Source organism: Leopardus geoffroyi, chromosome B3, assembly GCF_018350155.1.
Source record: "Leopardus geoffroyi isolate Oge1 chromosome B3, O.geoffroyi_Oge1_pat1.0, whole genome shotgun sequence".
In the NCBI taxonomy this organism is placed as follows: domain Eukaryota; kingdom Metazoa; phylum Chordata; class Mammalia; order Carnivora; family Felidae; genus Leopardus; species Leopardus geoffroyi.
In genome coordinates, this window is record NC_059337.1 from 84,152,756 (window position 1) to 84,170,406 (window position 17,651).

Here is a 17,651-nt window from a genome sequence, read left to right on the forward strand (position 1 = left end):
GATGCAAGCGCACAATTGGCGATGGCTTGGAAAACCTCAGAGTGACAGTTCTGTCCCACAAGTAGATTAAGCTGGTCGGGGAAGAGGGTTTTCTGTCTCCGTAGAGCTGTATATTTATAGACCCTATGAGAAACAGGGAAGGAGGAGACAGAGAGACTGCAACTGGGAGCGACCGACGCAGCGACCGTCCTCGGAGGCAAGGCAGGAGATCGAGGAGGGGGAGTTTTCATGAAGGACGCCATGGTTGTTCCCGACCCGTGTGACGACCCGTACGCTTGTCAGCCTCGAGGGCTTGCCGAGGGCAGAACCTCTTTGCCCACGCGTTTGTCTGGAGCGGGAGCAGTGGGCGAATAAAAGTGGGGAAGGGCGCGGGACGGCGTGGGGCTGAGACAAGGCAGGAGCGGCGGGGACGTGGAGCGTCCACGGGCACGTGCAGGTAAACTGCGGGAAGAAGGCGCAGGTGTGTTCCCTGGCGGCAGCACACGAGCAGACGTAGGCAGGTGTTCCGTAAAGGTTTTACTTACTGACTTTGGCCTGTGGGAGAGGGGCTGCCGCGAGGCTGCAGGTGCCCGGGCGGGGCAGAGTTGGGGCGGGGCGCTGGGGGGCGGTGCCCCCCGCCCCGTGGCGCAAAAGCGTCAGGCACTTCCTTCGAGCCGGAATCGAACCAGCGACCTAAGGATGCCCACACGTATCCAGCCTACAGTCCTCCGCTCTACCAGCTGAGCTATCGAAGGGTGCACGCTGACAGGCCCGGGTCATTGCTTCTTCTTGAAATGACGGAGGCCACCACACTGGCAAGCCGGAGGTCCGGCACGCCTTGGCGTGGTTGGAAGGCCCTTTAGAAAAAAGAGCAGGGCCGACGCCGCCCCAGCGCCCCTTTCCGGGCAGAGGGAGCATATCCCCTGCGTTTGGCGGCTGCCCGGCCGGTGGCCCCAGCCTCCCGGGTCGCGATTGTCAAGATGCCTGGGCCGGGGCTCTCGCCTGTTGCATTTCCCCTCCCGGCGCTCCTTTCTACAGGTGGGGACTACAGCGGTCCGTGGCGGCAGTGGCGAGGAGGGGCGTCGGTGAAGCTCGCGTGTTGGTTGTGCGGGGGTGGCCTCGCGGAGGAGCGGAGGAGAACCCACTGGGATGGGCACTAGGTAGGCGGCTGCGAACCGCCTAACCACCTGCTGGTTTTTAAATGCCTTTAGTTCAAAATAATCCTTAGGCCAAAATGACATTTTTTTGGTGTGGCAGATTATGCCACCATACGAAGGCAATATCGTCTTGCCTGGATTATGCAAGCCTCCGGAACTAACTGACTGATTTCCCTGCTTTTGTCTTTAACAGCCTGATTTCTTATTTTTTATTAACAACGATAATAATAATTACAATGGTAATTATTATTTTGGGTGCCAAGCGGAGTGGGAGGCGGAGGACTCAGATCAAGGCACTCCTCTGCTCAAAACCTCCCAGCTTGGGGTTGCCTGGCTGGCTCAGTCAGTAGAGCATTTGACTCTTGATCTTGAGGTTGTGAGTTCGGGCCCCGGAATTGGATGCTGTGTGTGTGTGTGTGTGTGTGTGTGTGTGTGTGTGTGTGTGTGTTCCTTCTTCTTAAGATTTTATTTTTAAGTAACCTCTACACCCATCTTGGGTCTCCAACTCACGACCCCAAGATCAAGAGTCGCATGCCGCACCCACTGAACCAGCCGGGACCCCGATGTAGACCTTACTTCAAACACTAAACAAAACAAAAACTTTTGGTTCACTCACATTTAGAGTGTTACAATGATCTGCGCAGAGCGGAGTGGTCTCTGGAGATGCCTGATGGTCTGTTCTGAGGAGCAGCCAGCAGCATGATGGACCCGGCCAGGGACCACTTACACCTGAGACGGACTACAGAAAAACACTCCCAGAGATGGAAGTCCAAGTCAAGAGCGTCACCTGTACCCAAGGAGACGGTGGCAGCAGCAGCAAGTACCTGTGGTCGATTTCCAGGCGGAACTGAGACAGGTATTCTCAGCCAAGATGCCAAGAGGTGGTTAAAGTGGTATTGGAATATCTAGGTAGCTGATTTCCAAGTGAAGTAAAAATATTATCCACGGGGGGCGGGGGTGGTGATGGTGTGGGACCTCTTACAATGATCTACAAGACCCTCATGATCTTATCTCCAACCTAGTCACCTCTCTGACTTAATTTTGTACAACTCTTCAGTTTTGCGCTGGACGCAGGGCCTCCTTGCTATTCTCCACACACAGTCCTACCTGGGCCTTTGCGCTAGCCGACCTTTGTGCCGGGGATGCTTCCTCCCCCGCCCCCTCCGTGATTGACTCCCTCACCTCCTTGGAGTCTTTGCTTGAAGCATAGCACCTTCTCGTGTAACCTCTTCTGAGCACCCACTAACAGCTAACACACTAATTAATTTACCTATTGTGTCCACTGTTGATTTTCTCCCACTCCCTCTGCCCCTTCTACAAAACATGAACGCCAAGAGGCCTTTTTGTTACCAGTTCCTCAAAGTGTCTGGCACAACAACAAACAGTTGTTGAATGGGCAAACAATGTCATCGAAGAGAACAGAATATAAAAGGAGGGTCCAGGAGCCAGGGTTCAGCCAGGGGGAAGTGCCGGGTTATCTTGTTTCATCACCAGAGACTTTCTTAGGCTGAGAGCTGCAGAACTCTGAACACATAAGGACTGTTCCTGCACTGAGACTGTTTCCTGCACTGAGACTTGACCAGACTCTAGCATAGCTTCTAGCAGCACAAGGTTCTGTCCCTAAGTTTGACTTCCAGCCTGAGGAAGTTAAACACCTGACACAGGCCCCCAACCTGTGTTGTAAATAGGGCATTTATTAAAAAGGGCTTGCGATTGCGAATGTGGATCTCTTACAACTCTGAAGGGTCCCTCCCATCTCAAGGACTTTGAAATGTGATCGGGAAGGAAGTAGGGCCTATCTCCCAGTCTGTGGGAGGAGAGCATCCTCAGTTCGGTAACTGCCAGCTAACAAACACAACCGCCTAACAGCAGTTACACCGAACTACCCTTTGTAACCTTTCACTTCTCTGACTGGACTGAGCCCGCTTCCTCTCATTCTTCCGGGAAAACGCCCAAATCACCTCCGCACAAATCGGATTGGAGCTCAGCTCTTTCCCCTACTGTCAGTAGTCACTGAATGACATCTTTTTTCACCACTTTACTTACTGTCTGCTACGTTTACCTTTGACGGAGTCCAAGTCAGAAAGGACCAGAGGGCACTTGGTGGGGCCACCCTGTGTGCGTGGTGGGGCCACCCTGCGTGCGAGGGGGAAAGGGCTGAAGGGCACCCGACCCTGGCCGCCCGGGGTCTCGGGAGACACGACTGGCTGCGGTTGAAGGGCACTGTTTAGCGTTTTACTTAGTTTTTCGTTCTTCAACACTTAGAATCCTGGTTTTTCTTCTAGCGTTACTAGGTCAGGCTACTGCAGGTTACTGAAGCCCTTTTATTCAGAAAGTCGCCATGGCTAAACATTGCCACGACTTCTTACTAGGGCAGCTGAGCACTTAACGTCAAGCGGCAGAAAGACCTTTCCTGAGTTTTCGATTATATTTGAAAATGAATTTCGAACAAGCGAGGACAAAAATGGGCCGAAAGTTTCTTTTTGTTGACAGGCAGGTTGACACCACATCCGAGCCCTGACCCGCCACCACTCCCGCTGGGCGCCGGGCGACCCCCGCCTTCTCGGGTCTCGCTGCTAGGTCCCGGACCCCTCGCCTCCTGCCCACCTGCGCCCGCTCCCCCCCCCCGCCCAGGCATCGGCGGGTCTGCCCCGCCACTAGCACATCCGTTGTCCCGGAGCCGGAGACCGGATGCGGGGGACGTCATGGCAAGGCGTGGCGTATGTAGATGAGCATGCGCGCATTGGCTGCCGGTCCCGGACAGCCTGGGCGCGCACGTCCCGCGTGGGGGATAGACAAAGGCGCCCGCGGTTGTTTTGCCGACGAGCGAGGTTGAGGCGGGGGGCGTACAGGGAGCGCGGGGTGCGGAGGCGGCGTGGGGGAAGTGACCGTGTGTGTGAAGCGCGGCGAGCGCGAGGGTGCGGGTCGAGGCGGGGCGAGCAACTCATACTTACCTGGCAGGGGAGATACCATGATCACGAAGGTGGTTTTCCCAGGGCGAGGCTTATCCATTGCACTCCGGATGTGCTGACCCCTGCGATTTCCCCAAATGTGGGAAACTCGACTGCATAATTTGTGGTAGTGGGGGACTGCGTTCGCGCTTTCCCCTGGCTTGGTGTGTTTCGAAGAGCAGATCGCCCTTAGGTTTGCTGTGTTCCAGCCTGTCCTCTCTTCTGGGGGCAGGCGTCCTGAAACGCCAGCGGTTACGGCGCTGGTAATCTCGCTGTAGTGTGTATGCGTTGGGGCGTTGGGTTGCTGCAGGTGCCGTCGGGCTTCTGGTCTGAACTGCATTGGGGTGACTCACGAGGGTTTTAGCGCTGGACGGTGCCTAGGGCCGTTTCGACGCTCGCTCTAGTGGTTAAGGCAGGGTTAGTTTCTCATTAGGTTGCGGGTGTCACGCGCCAGAAGCTTGGCCTTCTTTTGAAGGGTTAATGCCCACCATTAACAAGGCCAAGTCTTGCGGGAGTAAGTAACTATGCTAGAAAGCTCCAGCTGGCCCGGTCAGGAACTCTCAACTGCCTTCTTTGCACCTGCTGGGGGTGTGATTTTACCATGACTATTTCTGGAGCTGGAAGTAGTTGCATTAGCCGGTGGGGGTGAGAGAAACACTCACCAGTGGGGTTTACTTACTTCTACGGTTTTGTATAGTTTTTTTTTTTTTTTTTAATTTTTTTTTTTTCAACGTTTATTTATTTTTGGGACAGAGAGAGACAGAGCATGAACGGGGGAGGGGCAGAGAGAGAGGGAGACACAGAATCGGAAACAGGCTCCAGGCTCTGAGCCATCAGCCCAGAGCCTGACGTGGGGCTCGAACTCCCGGACCGCGAGATCGTGACCTGGCTGAAGTCGGACGCTTAACCGACTGCGCCACCCAGGCGCCCCCGGTTTTGTATAGTTTTAAGAAAGATTCCTTCCGGTCCCCATCAGTCAATCCGGTTAAAACATTTTTGTGTCAAATTTAGGGCTGGGGTAGCTCTCTGGGTACATACTGTATTAGTTTTACTTTGGTATTACCAGCCAAAGAAAGATTACTAACGGAGATGGCCCGGCCTTAGCTCTGCCAATAATCACCAATAATTGAATTGTTGTTGGACCTCTGGTAACTGTACGAATCATTTATACCTTGTCAGTTGCGTTCAGTACCAAAGTCAGTTATTCTAGAAAGCTTCAGTGTCAAGTCCTTGTGGAAACCATAGTCCAGTTCTGAACCTGAAGTGCCGCTGGCTTCACTTGGAAAGCGTGAATCCAACTGGTTTTTTCTTTTCTTTCACTTTTCTTTTCTTTCACTTTGATAGCTACATAAGCGACCCCACTGAGCCTTTTCCGAAAGGGTAGCAGCTGCTTGCCACAGCGTAGAGGCACACCGGGGCAGGCACTCCCCCAGGGCACTGGCATCCGGAACTGAGAAATATGCTATTGGTTTAGAGTCTAACCCCCAAATTGGAGTTAAGCCTCCACTAGGACCAACCTTTAGTTTCATGACAAAATAAGTGGAAAAGGTTTTCAAAATTTGGGAAAAGTTGAGGGGATGGCTCTTAATAGCTGGTTTCATTTCTTCACAATACTTTTTCTAGGAAACAAACCATCCACAGGATCTCGGGAATTACCGTGCAATGTTTTGTCACTGGTTTCGCCTGTTCTGTAAAAGCTGAAACCTACTACTGTCTACGATACCCTACCTAGTCCACCAAATTTAAATTTTCTTTTTTTGGTAGCAGACTGGTTTACTGCAAAATTTTGAGACTTTGAGATTGTAACACGTTGCAGCCCTCTCCAGCTGATAACACGTCCTAAATATTTTACTTCAGTTTCACAATATTGCAACGTGTCTAGTGAGGAGGCCTTATGTCCCTTTGAGGGAAGGGATTGTAACAAAGCCAAAGTGTCCATTCCAAGAACGTTATTGCCCTTTAATTTGGGAGGCTACCAGCAAATCATCTACATATTGAATAATTAATTGTAGATCCCGCTAGTGGGACTGTAAATGTCCTGATTTCCTTCAGAAATCTTTTCCATAAATATGGGATCCCATAAATAAAAGCAAAAAGAATTTAGACTTGTCCACTAGAGGGACAGAAAAACAAGCAGAACATAGATCAGCTACAGAAATAAGCTTTGCAGATGACAGTGCTTAACGTCAAGATCATTGCAGAGTTAGAAACTATAGGAGTTAATGGTAATGGAGTAACAAATTTATTTTTCTAAGATCTTATACAAATCTATATATTGGTCAACCATTTCATCTCATAGATAAATGTCTCCTAGACTCTTTATAGACAGTGCTCTTTTAAAATGATTAAAATATCTCGTTTTTCTAATTCTTTTATCACTGGTTTTATTCCTTCTAATTGAGTTCTTAACAAAGGGTATTGTTTTACACCTGAGTATGGCTTATCTTTTTGTTAAGTTATTTTTATTGGTTCTGTGTCTCTAAATCAGTACCATTATTCCCTAAGGCCCAACTCCATACATCTGCTTCTTTCGGCTCTGTCTTCTCCAAGTGCAGTGAGAGACTGTCACTCTCCGCCATACACCCCTTTTCTTTCAGAAGGCACATACTTAGCAAATAACTAGGGACCTTTTCCTCCAGGGAGCTTCACCAGTATTCCATCTATAATACAGAGTATGCTAGCCTTTACTTTGCACAGCAAGTCTTCCCCAACATGCTAACAGGAGAATCAGGACAAAGTGAAAACATTATGTTCCTCAGTCAGAGGACCTAGCTGTATAGGAACTGCAGAGGAAAAGGAACAAGTAGAAAGGTGACCTGAAAAACCAACAACCTATATTGTTCTCTCACCAGCTGGAACAGAAGACATTTCCAGGAAATTGCAGAATAAGCAGCAACAGTATCTAGCAGGAAAAGTAAGGCTATATTAGGCCAAGGAAAGTCTTTGACACACAAAGTTGGTTCACCAGTTCCCACCTCTGAGATTCTCTTAATCACCCAAATTTGAACCATTTACTGGTCCTTCCTTCCTTCCTTCCTTCCTTCCTTCCTTCCTTCCTTCCTTCCTTCCTTCCTCCCTCCCTCCCTCCCTCCTTCCCTCTTTTCTTCCTTCCTCCCTCCCTCCCTTTCTCCCTTCCTTCCTTCTCAAAGTTAGCTAACATATCGTGCAATAATGGCTTGAGGATTAGAATTTAGTGATTCATCACTTACATATAACACCCAGTGCACATCCCAACAAGTGCCCTCCTTAATGCCCATCACCCATTTAGCCCACCACCACCCCCAACACCCTCCAGCAACCTTCAGTTTGTTCTCTGTACTTAAGAGTGTCTCCTGGTTTGCCTCTCTGTTTTTATCTTATTTTTCCTTCCCTTCCCCTATGTTCATCTATTTTGTTTCTTAACATTCCACATGAGTGAAATCATATGATGTTTATCTTCCTCTGACTTATTTTGCTTAGCATAATACAGTCTAGTTCCATCCACGTTGTTGCAAATGGCAAGAGTTCATTCTCTTTGACCGCCAAGTAATATTCCACTGTGTGTGTGTGTGTGTGTGTGTGTGTGTGTGGTGTGTGTGGTGTGTGTGTGGTGTGTGGTGTGTGTGCGCGCGCATGCGCACGCCACATTTATTAAAATTTTTATTTTTAAATTTACATCCAAATTAGCATATAGTGCAACAATGATTTCAGGAGTAGATTCCTTAGTGCCCCTTACCCATTTAGCCCATCCCCCCTCCCACACCCCCTGTAACCCTCTGTTTGTTCTCCATGTTTGAGTCTCTTATGTTTTGTCCCCCTCCCCGTTTTTATATTATTTTTGTTTCCCTTCCCTTATGTTCATCTGTCTTGTCTCTTAAAGTCCTCATATGAGTGAAGTCATATGGTTTTGGCTTTCTCTGACTAATTTCACTTAGCATAAATACCCTCCAGTTCCATCCACATAGTTGCAAATGGCAAGATTTCATTCTTTTTGATTGCTGAGTAACACTCCATTGTGTGTGTGTGTGTGTGTGTGTGTGTGTGTGTGTGTGTGTGTGTATACCACATCTTCTCCATCCATTCATCCATCGATGGACATTTTGGCTCTTTCCATACTTTGGCTATTGTTGATAGTGCTGCTGTCAACATTGGGGTGCTTGTGTCCCTTAAAAACGGCACACCTGTATCCCTTGGATAAATACCTAGTAGTGCAATTGCTGGGTCGTAGGGTAGTTCTATTTTTAGCTTTTTGAGGAACCTCCGTACTGTTTTCCACAGTGGCTGCACCAGCTTGCATTCCCACCAACAGTGCAAAAGGGTTCCCCTTGCTGACATCTTCCTGAGTTAAAGAACCATCCAGAGGCATGTTGATGCCTGTCCTGCTATAGGTAAGCCAGGAGTCCATACTAATTATTTCTTAGTGGAGGGTTCTGTCCTGATTCCTTTGTTCCTGAAACCTCTTCATTCTCTGTGGTCTCTTTCTTCAATCCCTCTTCCTATGTCTTGGCTTGTTCCACTAATGACATACATATAGCTTTCCCTTCTTCTTTTGCTTCCTTCATAGGTTTTCCACAGTAGGGACTATACCCTTTAGTGAATAGTTCTGAGCAGCTAACAACAGCAGTTTTAAATTCCTTCATTTCTTTCTCCTCCTTTAAATTGTCCCAAACAACACTGCTGAGGAGATGTGGACAATGGTGTGACCTTGCCAATCCTCCTACCATTCCCTTGAGTTTGGATAGTCAGTAAGAGAGCTAGGAGAAAGGTGGTTAGACTGAGAACAATTATGATTTGCACCTGGATCCAGGCTGGTACATTGTGAGAAATTTCGAACAGCAAACTTCTGATGGAAATCAGTAGGGAAATTGAGGTTTTCTGGGAACACCACTGTAATTGCTCCTGGCTTACCTATAGCAGGACAGGCATCAACATGCCTCTGGATGGTTCTTTAACTCAGGAAGATGTCAGCAAGGGGAACCCTTTTGCACTGTTGGTGGGAATGCAAGCTGGTGCAGCCACTGTGGAAAACAGTACGGAGGTTCCTCAAAAAGCTAAAAATAGAACTACCCTACGACCCAGCAATTGCACTACTAGGTATTTATCCAAGGGATACAGGTGTGCCGTTTTTAAGGGACACAAGCACCCCAATGTTGACAGCAGCACTATCAACAATAGCCAAAGTATGGAAAGAGCCAAAATGTCCATCGATGGATGAATGGATGGAGAAGATGTGGTATACACACACACACACACACACACACACACACACACACACACACACACAATGGAGTGTTACTCAGCAATCAAAAAGAATGAAATCTTGCCATTTGCAACTATGTGGATGGAACTGGAGGGTATTTATGCTAAGTGAAATTAGTCAGAGAAAGCCAAAACCATATGACTTCACTCATATGAGGACTTTAAGAGACAAGACAGATGAACATAAGGGAAGGGAAACAAAAATAATATAAAAACGGGGAGGGGGACAAAACATAAGAGACTCAAACATGGAGAACAAACAGAGGGTTACAGGGGGTGTGGGAGGGGGGATGGGCTAAATGGGTAAGGGGCACTAAGGAATCTACTCCTGAAATCATTGTTGCACTATATGCTAATTTGGATGTAAATTTAAAAATAAAAATTTTAATAAATGTGGCGTGCGCATGCGCGCGCACACACACCACACACCACACACACACCACACACACCACACACACACACACACACACACACACACACAGTGGAATATTACTTGGCGGTCAAAGAGAATGAACTCTTGCCATTTGCAACAACGTGGATGGAACTAGACTGTATTATGCTAAGCAAAATAAGTCAGAGGAAGATAAACATCATATGATTTCACTCATGTGGAATGTTAAGAAACAAAATAGATGAACATAGGGGAAGGGAAGGAAAAATAAGATAAAAACAGAGAGGCAAACCAGGAGACACTCTTAAGTACAGAGAACAAACTGAAGGTTGCTGGAGGGTGTTGGGGGTGGTGGTGGGCTAAATGGGTGATGGGCATTAAGGAGGGCACTTGTTGGGATGTGCACTGGGTGTTATATGTAAGTGATGAATCACTAAATTCTAATCCTCAAGCCATTATTGCACGATATGTTAGCTAACTTTGAGAAGGAAGGAAGGGAGAAAGGGAGGGAGGGAGGAAGGAAGAAAAGAGGGAAGGAGGGAGGGAGGGAGGGAGGAAGGAAGGAAGGAAGGAAGGAAGGAAGGAAGGAAGGAAGGAAGGAAGGAAGGACCAGTAAATGGTTCAAATTTGGGTGATTAAGAGAATCTCAGAGGTGGGAACTGGTGAACCAACTTTGTGTGTCAAAGACTTTCCTTGGCCTAATATAGCCTTACTTTTCCTGCTAGATACTGTTGCTGCTTATTCTGCAATTTCCTGGAAATGTCTTCTGTTCCAGCTGGTGAGAGAACAATATAGGTTGTTGGTTTTTCAGGTCACCTTTCTACTTGTTCCTTTTCCTCTGCAGTTCCTATACAGCTAGGTCCTCTGACTGAGGAACATAATGTTTTCACTTTGTCCTGATTCTCCTGTTAGCATGTTGGGGAAGACTTGCTGTGCAAAGTAAAGGCTAGCATACTCTGTATTATAGATGGAATACTGGTGAAGCTCCCTGGAGGAAAAGGTCCCTAGTTATTTGCTAAGTATGTGCCTTCTGAAAGAAAAGGGGTGTATGGCGGAGAGTGACAGTCTCTCACTGCACTTGGAGAAGACAGAGCCGAAAGAAGCAGATGTATGGAGTTGGGCCTTAGGGAATAATGGTACTGATTTAGAGACACAGAACCAATAAAAATAACTTAACAAAAAGATAAGCCATACTCAGGTGTAAAACAATACCCTTTGTTAAGAACTCAATTAGAAGGAATAAAACCAGTGATAAAAGAATTAGAAAAACGAGATATTTTAATCATTTTAAAAGAGCACTGTCTATAAAGAGTCTAGGAGACATTTATCTATGAGATGAAATGGTTGACCAATATATAGATTTGTATAAGATCTTAGAAAAATAAATTTGTTACTCCATTACCATTAACTCCTATAGTTTCTAACTCTGCAATGATCTTGACGTTAAGCACTGTCATCTGCAAAGCTTATTTCTGTAGCTGATCTATGTTCTGCTTGTTTTTCTGTCCCTCTAGTGGACAAGTCTAAATTCTTTTTGCTTTTATTTATGGGATCCCATATTTATGGAAAAGATTTCTGAAGGAAATCAGGACATTTACAGTCCCACTAGCGGGATCTACAATTAATTATTCAATATGTAGATGATTTGCTGGTAGCCTCCCAAATTAAAGGGCAATAACGTTCTTGGAATGGACACTTTGGCTTTGTTACAATCCCTTCCCTCAAAGGGACATAAGGCCTCCTCACTAGACACGTTGCAATATTGTGAAACTGAAGTAAAATATTTAGGACGTGTTATCAGCTGGAGAGGGCTGCAACGTGTTACAATCTCAAAGTCTCAAAATTTTGCAGTAAACCAGTCTGCTACCAAAAAAAGAAAATTTAAATTTGGTGGACTAGGTAGGGTATCGTAGACAGTAGTAGGTTTCAGCTTTTACAGAACAGGCGAAACCAGTGACAAAACATTGCACGGTAATTCCCGAGATCCTGTGGATGGTTTGTTTCCTAGAAAAAGTATTGTGAAGAAATGAAACCAGCTATTAAGAGCCATCCCCTCAACTTTTCCCAAATTTTGAAAACCTTTTCCACTTATTTTGTCATGAAACTAAAGGTTGGTCCTAGTGGAGGCTTAACTCCAATTTGGGGGTTAGACTCTAAACCAATAGCATATTTCTCAGTTCCGGATGCCAGTGCCCTGGGGGAGTGCCTGCCCCGGTGTGCCTCTACGCTGTGGCAAGCAGCTGCTACCCTTTCGGAAAAGGCTCAGTGGGGTCGCTTATGTAGCTATCAAAGTGAAAGAAAAGAAAAGTGAAAGAAAAGAAAAAACCAGTTGGATTCACGCTTTCCAAGTGAAGCCAGCGGCACTTCAGGTTCAGAACTGGACTATGGTTTCCACAAGGACTTGACACTGAAGCTTTCTAGAATAACTGACTTTGGTACTGAACGCAACTGACAAGGTATAAATGATTCGTACAGTTACCAGAGGTCCAACAACAATTCAATTATTGGTGATTATTGGCAGAGCTAAGGCCGGGCCATCTCCGTTAGTAATCTTTCTTTGGCTGGTAATACCAAAGTAAAACTAATACAGTATGTACCCAGAGAGCTACCCCAGCCCTAAATTTGACACAAAAATGTTTTAACCGGATTGACTGATGGGGACCGGAAGGAATCTTTCTTAAAACTATACAAAACCGGGGGCGCCTGGGTGGCGCAGTCGGTTAAGCGTCCGACTTCAGCCAGGTCACGATCTCGCGGTCCGGGAGTTCGAGCCCCACGTCAGGCTCTGGGCTGATGGCTCAGAGCCTGGAGCCTGTTTCCGATTCTGTGTCTCCCTCTCTCTCTGCCCCTCCCCCGTTCATGCTCTGTCTCTCTCTGTCCCAAAAATAAATAAACGTTGAAAAAAAAAAAATTAAAAAAAAAAAAAAAAACTATACAAAACCGTAGAAGTAAGTAAACCCCACTGGTGAGTGTTTCTCTCACCCCCACCGGCTAATGCAACTACTTCCAGCTCCAGAAATAGTCATGGTAAAATCACACCCCCAGCAGGTGCAAAGAAGGCAGTTGAGAGTTCCTGACCGGGCCAGCTGGAGCTTTCTAGCATAGTTACTTACTCCCGCAAGACTTGGCCTTGTTAATGGTGGGCATTAACCCTTCAAAAGAAGGCCAAGCTTCTGGCGCGTGACACCCGCAACCTAATGAGAAACTAACCCTGCCTTAACCACTAGAGCGAGCGTCGAAACGGCCCTAGGCACCGTCCAGCGCTAAAACCCTCGTGAGTCACCCCAATGCAGTTCAGACCAGAAGCCCGACGGCACCTGCAGCAACCCAACGCCCCAACGCATACACACTACAGCGAGATTACCAGCGCCGTAACCGCTGGCGTTTCAGGACGCCTGCCCCCAGAAGAGAGGACAGGCTGGAACACAGCAAACCTAAGGGCGATCTGCTCTTCGAAACACACCAAGCCAGGGGAAAGCGCGAACGCAGTCCCCCACTACCACAAATTATGCAGTCGAGTTTCCCACATTTGGGGAAATCGCAGGGGTCAGCACATCCGGAGTGCAATGGATAAGCCTCGCCCTGGGAAAACCACCTTCGTGATCATGGTATCTCCCCTGCCAGGTAAGTATGAGTTGCTCGCCCCGCCTCGACCCGCACCCTCGCGCTCGCCGCGCTTCACACACACGGTCACTTCCCCCACGCCGCCTCCGCACCCCGCGCTCCCTGTACGCCCCCCGCCTCAACCTCGCTCGTCGGCAAAACAACCGCGGGCGCCTTTGTCTATCCCCCACGCGGGACGTGCGCGCCCAGGCTGTCCGGGACCGGCAGCCAATGCGCGCATGCTCATCTACATACGCCACGCCTTGCCATGACGTCCCCCGCATCCGGTCTCCGGCTCCGGGACAACGGATGTGCTAGTGGCGGGGCAGACCCGCCGATGCCTGGGCGGGGGGGGGGAGCGGGCGCAGGTGGGCAGGAGGCGAGGGGTCCGGGACCTAGCAGCGAGACCCGAGAAGGCGGGGGTCGCCCGGCGCCCAGCGGGAGTGGTGGCGGGTCAGGGCTCGGATGTGGTGTCAACCTGCCTGTCAACAAAAAGAAACTTTCGGCCCATTTTTGTCCTCGCTTGTTCGAAATTCATTTTCAAATATAATCGAAAACTCAGGAAAGGTCTTTCTGCCGCTTGACGTTAAGTGCTCAGCTGCCCTAGTAAGAAGTCGTGGCAATGTTTAGCCATGGCGACTTTCTGAATAAAAGGGCTTCAGTAACCTGCAGTAGCCTGACCTAGTAACGCTAGAAGAAAAACCAGGATTCTAAGTGTTGAAGAACGAAAAACTAAGTAAAACGCTAAACAGTGCCCTTCAACCGCAGCCAGTCGTGTCTCCCGAGACCCCGGGCGGCCAGGGTCGGGTGCCCTTCAGCCCTTTCCCCCTCGCACGCAGGGTGGCCCCACCACGCACACAGGGTGGCCCCACCAAGTGCCCTCTGGTCCTTTCTGACTTGGACTCCGTCAAAGGTAAACGTAGCAGACAGTAAGTAAAGTGGTGAAAAAAGATGTCATTCAGTGACTACTGACAGTAGGGGAAAGAGCTGAGCTCCAATCCGATTTGTGCGGAGGTGATTTGGGCGTTTTCCCGGAAGAATGAGAGGAAGCGGGCTCAGTCCAGTCAGAGAAGTGAAAGGTTACAAAGGGTAGTTCGGTGTAACTGCTGTTAGGCGGTTGTGTTTGTTAGCTGGCAGTTACCGAACTGAGGATGCTCTCCTCCCACAGACTGGGAGATAGGCCCTACTTCCTTCCCGATCACATTTCAAAGTCCTTGAGATGGGAGGGACCCTTCAGAGTTGTAAGAGATCCACATTCGCAATCGCAAGCCCTTTTTAATAAATGCCCTATTTACAACACAGGTTGGGGGCCTGTGTCAGGTGTTTAACTTCCTCAGGCTGGAAGTCAAACTTAGGGACAGAACCTTGTGCTGCTAGAAGCTATGCTAGAGTCTGGTCAAGTCTCAGTGCAGGAAACAGTCTCAGTGCAGGAACAGTCCTTATGTGTTCAGAGTTCTGCAGCTCTCAGCCTAAGAAAGTCTCTGGTGATGAAACAAGATAACCCGGCACTTCCCCCTGGCTGAACCCTGGCTCCTGGACCCTCCTTTTATATTCTGTTCTCTTCGATGACATTGTTTGCCCATTCAACAACTGTTTGTTGTTGTGCCAGACACTTTGAGGAACTGGTAACAAAAAGGCCTCTTGGCGTTCATGTTTTGTAGAAGGGGCAGAGGGAGTGGGAGAAAATCAACAGTGGACACAATAGGTAAATTAATTAGTGTGTTAGCTGTTAGTGGGTGCTCAGAAGAGGTTACACGAGAAGGTGCTATGCTTCAAGCAAAGACTCCAAGGAGGTGAGGGAGTCAATCACGGAGGGGGCGGGGGAGGAAGCATCCCCGGCACAAAGGTCGGCTAGCGCAAAGGCCCAGGTAGGACTGTGTGTGGAGAATAGCAAGGAGGCCCTGCGTCCAGCGCAAAACTGAAGAGTTGTACAAAATTAAGTCAGAGAGGTGACTAGGTTGGAGATAAGATCATGAGGGTCTTGTAGATCATTGTAAGAGGTCCCACACCATCACCACCCCCGCCCCCCGTGGATAATATTTTTACTTCACTTGGAAATCAGCTACCTAGATATTCCAATACCACTTTAACCACCTCTTGGCATCTTGGCTGAGAATACCTGTCTCAGTTCCGCCTGGAAATCGACCACAGGTACTTGCTGCTGCTGCCACCGTCTCCTTGGGTACAGGTGACGCTCTTGACTTGGACTTCCATCTCTGGGAGTGTTTTTCTGTAGTCCGTCTCAGGTGTAAGTGGTCCCTGGCCGGGTCCATCATGCTGCTGGCTGCTCCTCAGAACAGACCATCAGGCATCTCCAGAGACCACTCCGCTCTGCGCAGATCATTGTAACACTCTAAATGTGAGTGAACCAAAAGTTTTTGTTTTGTTTAGTGTTTGAAGTAAGGTCTACATCGGGGTCCCGGCTGGTTCAGTGGGTGCGGCATGCGACTCTTGATCTTGGGGTCGTGAGTTGGAGACCCAAGATGGGTGTAGAGGTTACTTAAAAATAAAATCTTAAGAAGAAGGAACACACACACACACACACACACACACACACACACACACACACACAGCATCCAATTCCGGGGCCCGAACTCACAACCTCAAGATCAAGAGTCAAATGCTCTACTGACTGAGCCAGCCAGGCAACCCCAAGCTGGGAGGTTTTGAGCAGAGGAGTGCCTTGATCTGAGTCCTCCGCCTCCCACTCCGCTTGGCACCCAAAATAATAATTACCATTGTAATTATTATTATCGTTGTTAATAAAAAATAAGAAATCAGGCTGTTAAAGACAAAAGCAGGGAAATCAGTCAGTTAGTTCCGGAGGCTTGCATAATCCAGGCAAGACGATATTGCCTTCGTATGGTGGCATAATCTGCCACACCAAAAAAATGTCATTTTGGCCTAAGGATTATTTTGAACTAAAGGCATTTAAAAACCAGCAGGTGGTTAGGCGGTTCGCAGCCGCCTACCTAGTGCCCATCCCAGTGGGTTCTCCTCCGCTCCTCCGCGAGGCCACCCCCGCACAACCAACACGCGAGCTTCACCGACGCCCCTCCTCGCCACTGCCGCCACGGACCGCTGTAGTCCCCACCTGTAGAAAGGAGCGCCGGGAGGGGAAATGCAACAGGCGAGAGCCCCGGCCCAGGCATCTTGACAATCGCGACCCGGGAGGCTGGGGCCACCGGCCGGGCAGCCGCCAAACGCAGGGGATATGCTCCCTCTGCCCGGAAAGGGGCGCTGGGGCGGCGTCGGCCCTGCTCTTTTTTCTAAAGGGCCTTCCAACCACGCCAAGGCGTGCCGGACCTCCGGCTTGCCAGTGTGGTGGCCTCCGTCATTTCAAGAAGAAGCAATGACCCGGGCCTGTCAGCGTGCACCCTTCGATAGCTCAGCTGGTAGAGCGGAGGACTGTAGGCTGGATACGTGTGGGCATCCTTAGGTCGCTGGTTCGATTCCGGCTCGAAGGAAGTGCCTGACGCTTTTGCGCCACGGGGCGGGGGGCACCGCCCCCCAGCGCCCCGCCCCAACTCTGCCCCGCCCGGGCACCTGCAGCCTCGCGGCAGCCCCTCTCCCACAGGCCAAAGTCAGTAAGTAAAACCTTTACGGAACACCTGCCTACGTCTGCTCGTGTGCTGCCGCCAGGGAACACACCTGCGCCTTCTTCCCGCAGTTTACCTGCACGTGCCCGTGGACGCTCCACGTCCCCGCCGCTCCTGCCTTGTCTCAGCCCCACGCCGTCCCGCGCCCTTCCCCACTTTTATTCGCCCACTGCTCCCGCTCCAGACAAACGCGTGGGCAAAGAGGTTCTGCCCTCGGCAAGCCCTCGAGGCTGACAAGCGTACGGGTCGTCACACGGGTCGGGAACAACCATGGCGTCCTTCATGAAAACTCCCCCTCCTCGATCTCCTGCCTTGCCTCCGAGGACGGTCGCTGCGTCGGTCGCTCCCAGTTGCAGTCTCTCTGTCTCCTCCTTCCCTGTTTCTCATAGGGTCTATAAATATACAGCTCTACGGAGACAGAAAACCCTCTTCCCCGACCAGCTTAATCTACTTGTGGGACAGAACTGTCACTCTGAGGTTTTCCAAGCCATCGCCAATTGTGCGCTTGCATCGAAGCTGACACTGGCAGAAACGAAATGCAGCAGGGCCCCCCTCATGGGCCTTGCCCGTCGTGACGAGAACTTCAGCGGCCCCTTCAGGTTTCTTGTCAGTCTGAGGACAGGGCGGTGGTCCGGGTACACTTCCGTTTTCCCGTGCCTTCGCACCTGTTCTTGTAGCCACGGATGGCGGGGCTGGGGGCGCTCCCGCTGAGAGAGCAGTGATTACTCACACT

At 49.5% G+C, this 17,651-nt stretch overlaps 2 protein-coding genes and 4 non-coding genes across 6 annotated transcripts; 3 read left to right on the plus strand and 3 right to left on the minus strand.

The window, feature by feature from the left end:
• The first annotated feature begins 87 nt into the window (after positions 1-87).
• Positions 88-2,458, plus strand: LOC123583541 (SNRPN upstream reading frame protein-like). Its single transcript, XM_045450671.1, is given in 4 exon segments — positions 88-1,139; positions 1,759-1,887; positions 1,890-1,916; positions 1,919-2,458. Coding segments are annotated over 3 exon segments (186 nt in total). The 5' UTR covers positions 88-1,139; positions 1,759-1,835; the 3' UTR covers positions 2,026-2,458.
• Positions 645-734, minus strand: TRNAY-GUA. The gene is given in 2 exon segments: positions 645-680; positions 698-734. It is a non-coding gene; the product is annotated as a tRNA-Tyr (tRNA).
• A 1,624-nt stretch (positions 2,459-4,082) lies between the features above and the next one.
• On the plus strand, positions 4,083-4,246 carry LOC123584572. The gene has a single exon (XR_006705531.1). It is a non-coding gene; the product is annotated as a U1 spliceosomal RNA (small nuclear RNA).
• Positions 4,247-13,184: 8,938 nt separating this feature from the next.
• On the minus strand, positions 13,185-13,348 carry LOC123584585. Its single transcript, XR_006705542.1, has one exon. It is a non-coding gene; the product is annotated as a U1 spliceosomal RNA (small nuclear RNA).
• A 1,624-nt stretch (positions 13,349-14,972) lies between these two features.
• On the minus strand, positions 14,973-17,330 carry LOC123583542 (SNRPN upstream reading frame protein-like). Its single transcript, XM_045450672.1, is given in 4 exon segments — positions 14,973-15,512; positions 15,515-15,541; positions 15,544-15,672; positions 16,292-17,330. Coding segments are annotated over 3 exon segments (186 nt in total). The 5' UTR covers positions 15,596-15,672; positions 16,292-17,330; the 3' UTR covers positions 14,973-15,405.
• On the plus strand, positions 16,697-16,786 carry TRNAY-GUA. The gene is given in 2 exon segments: positions 16,697-16,733; positions 16,751-16,786. It is a non-coding gene; the product is annotated as a tRNA-Tyr (tRNA).
• Positions 17,331-17,651: the final 321 nt, after the last annotated feature.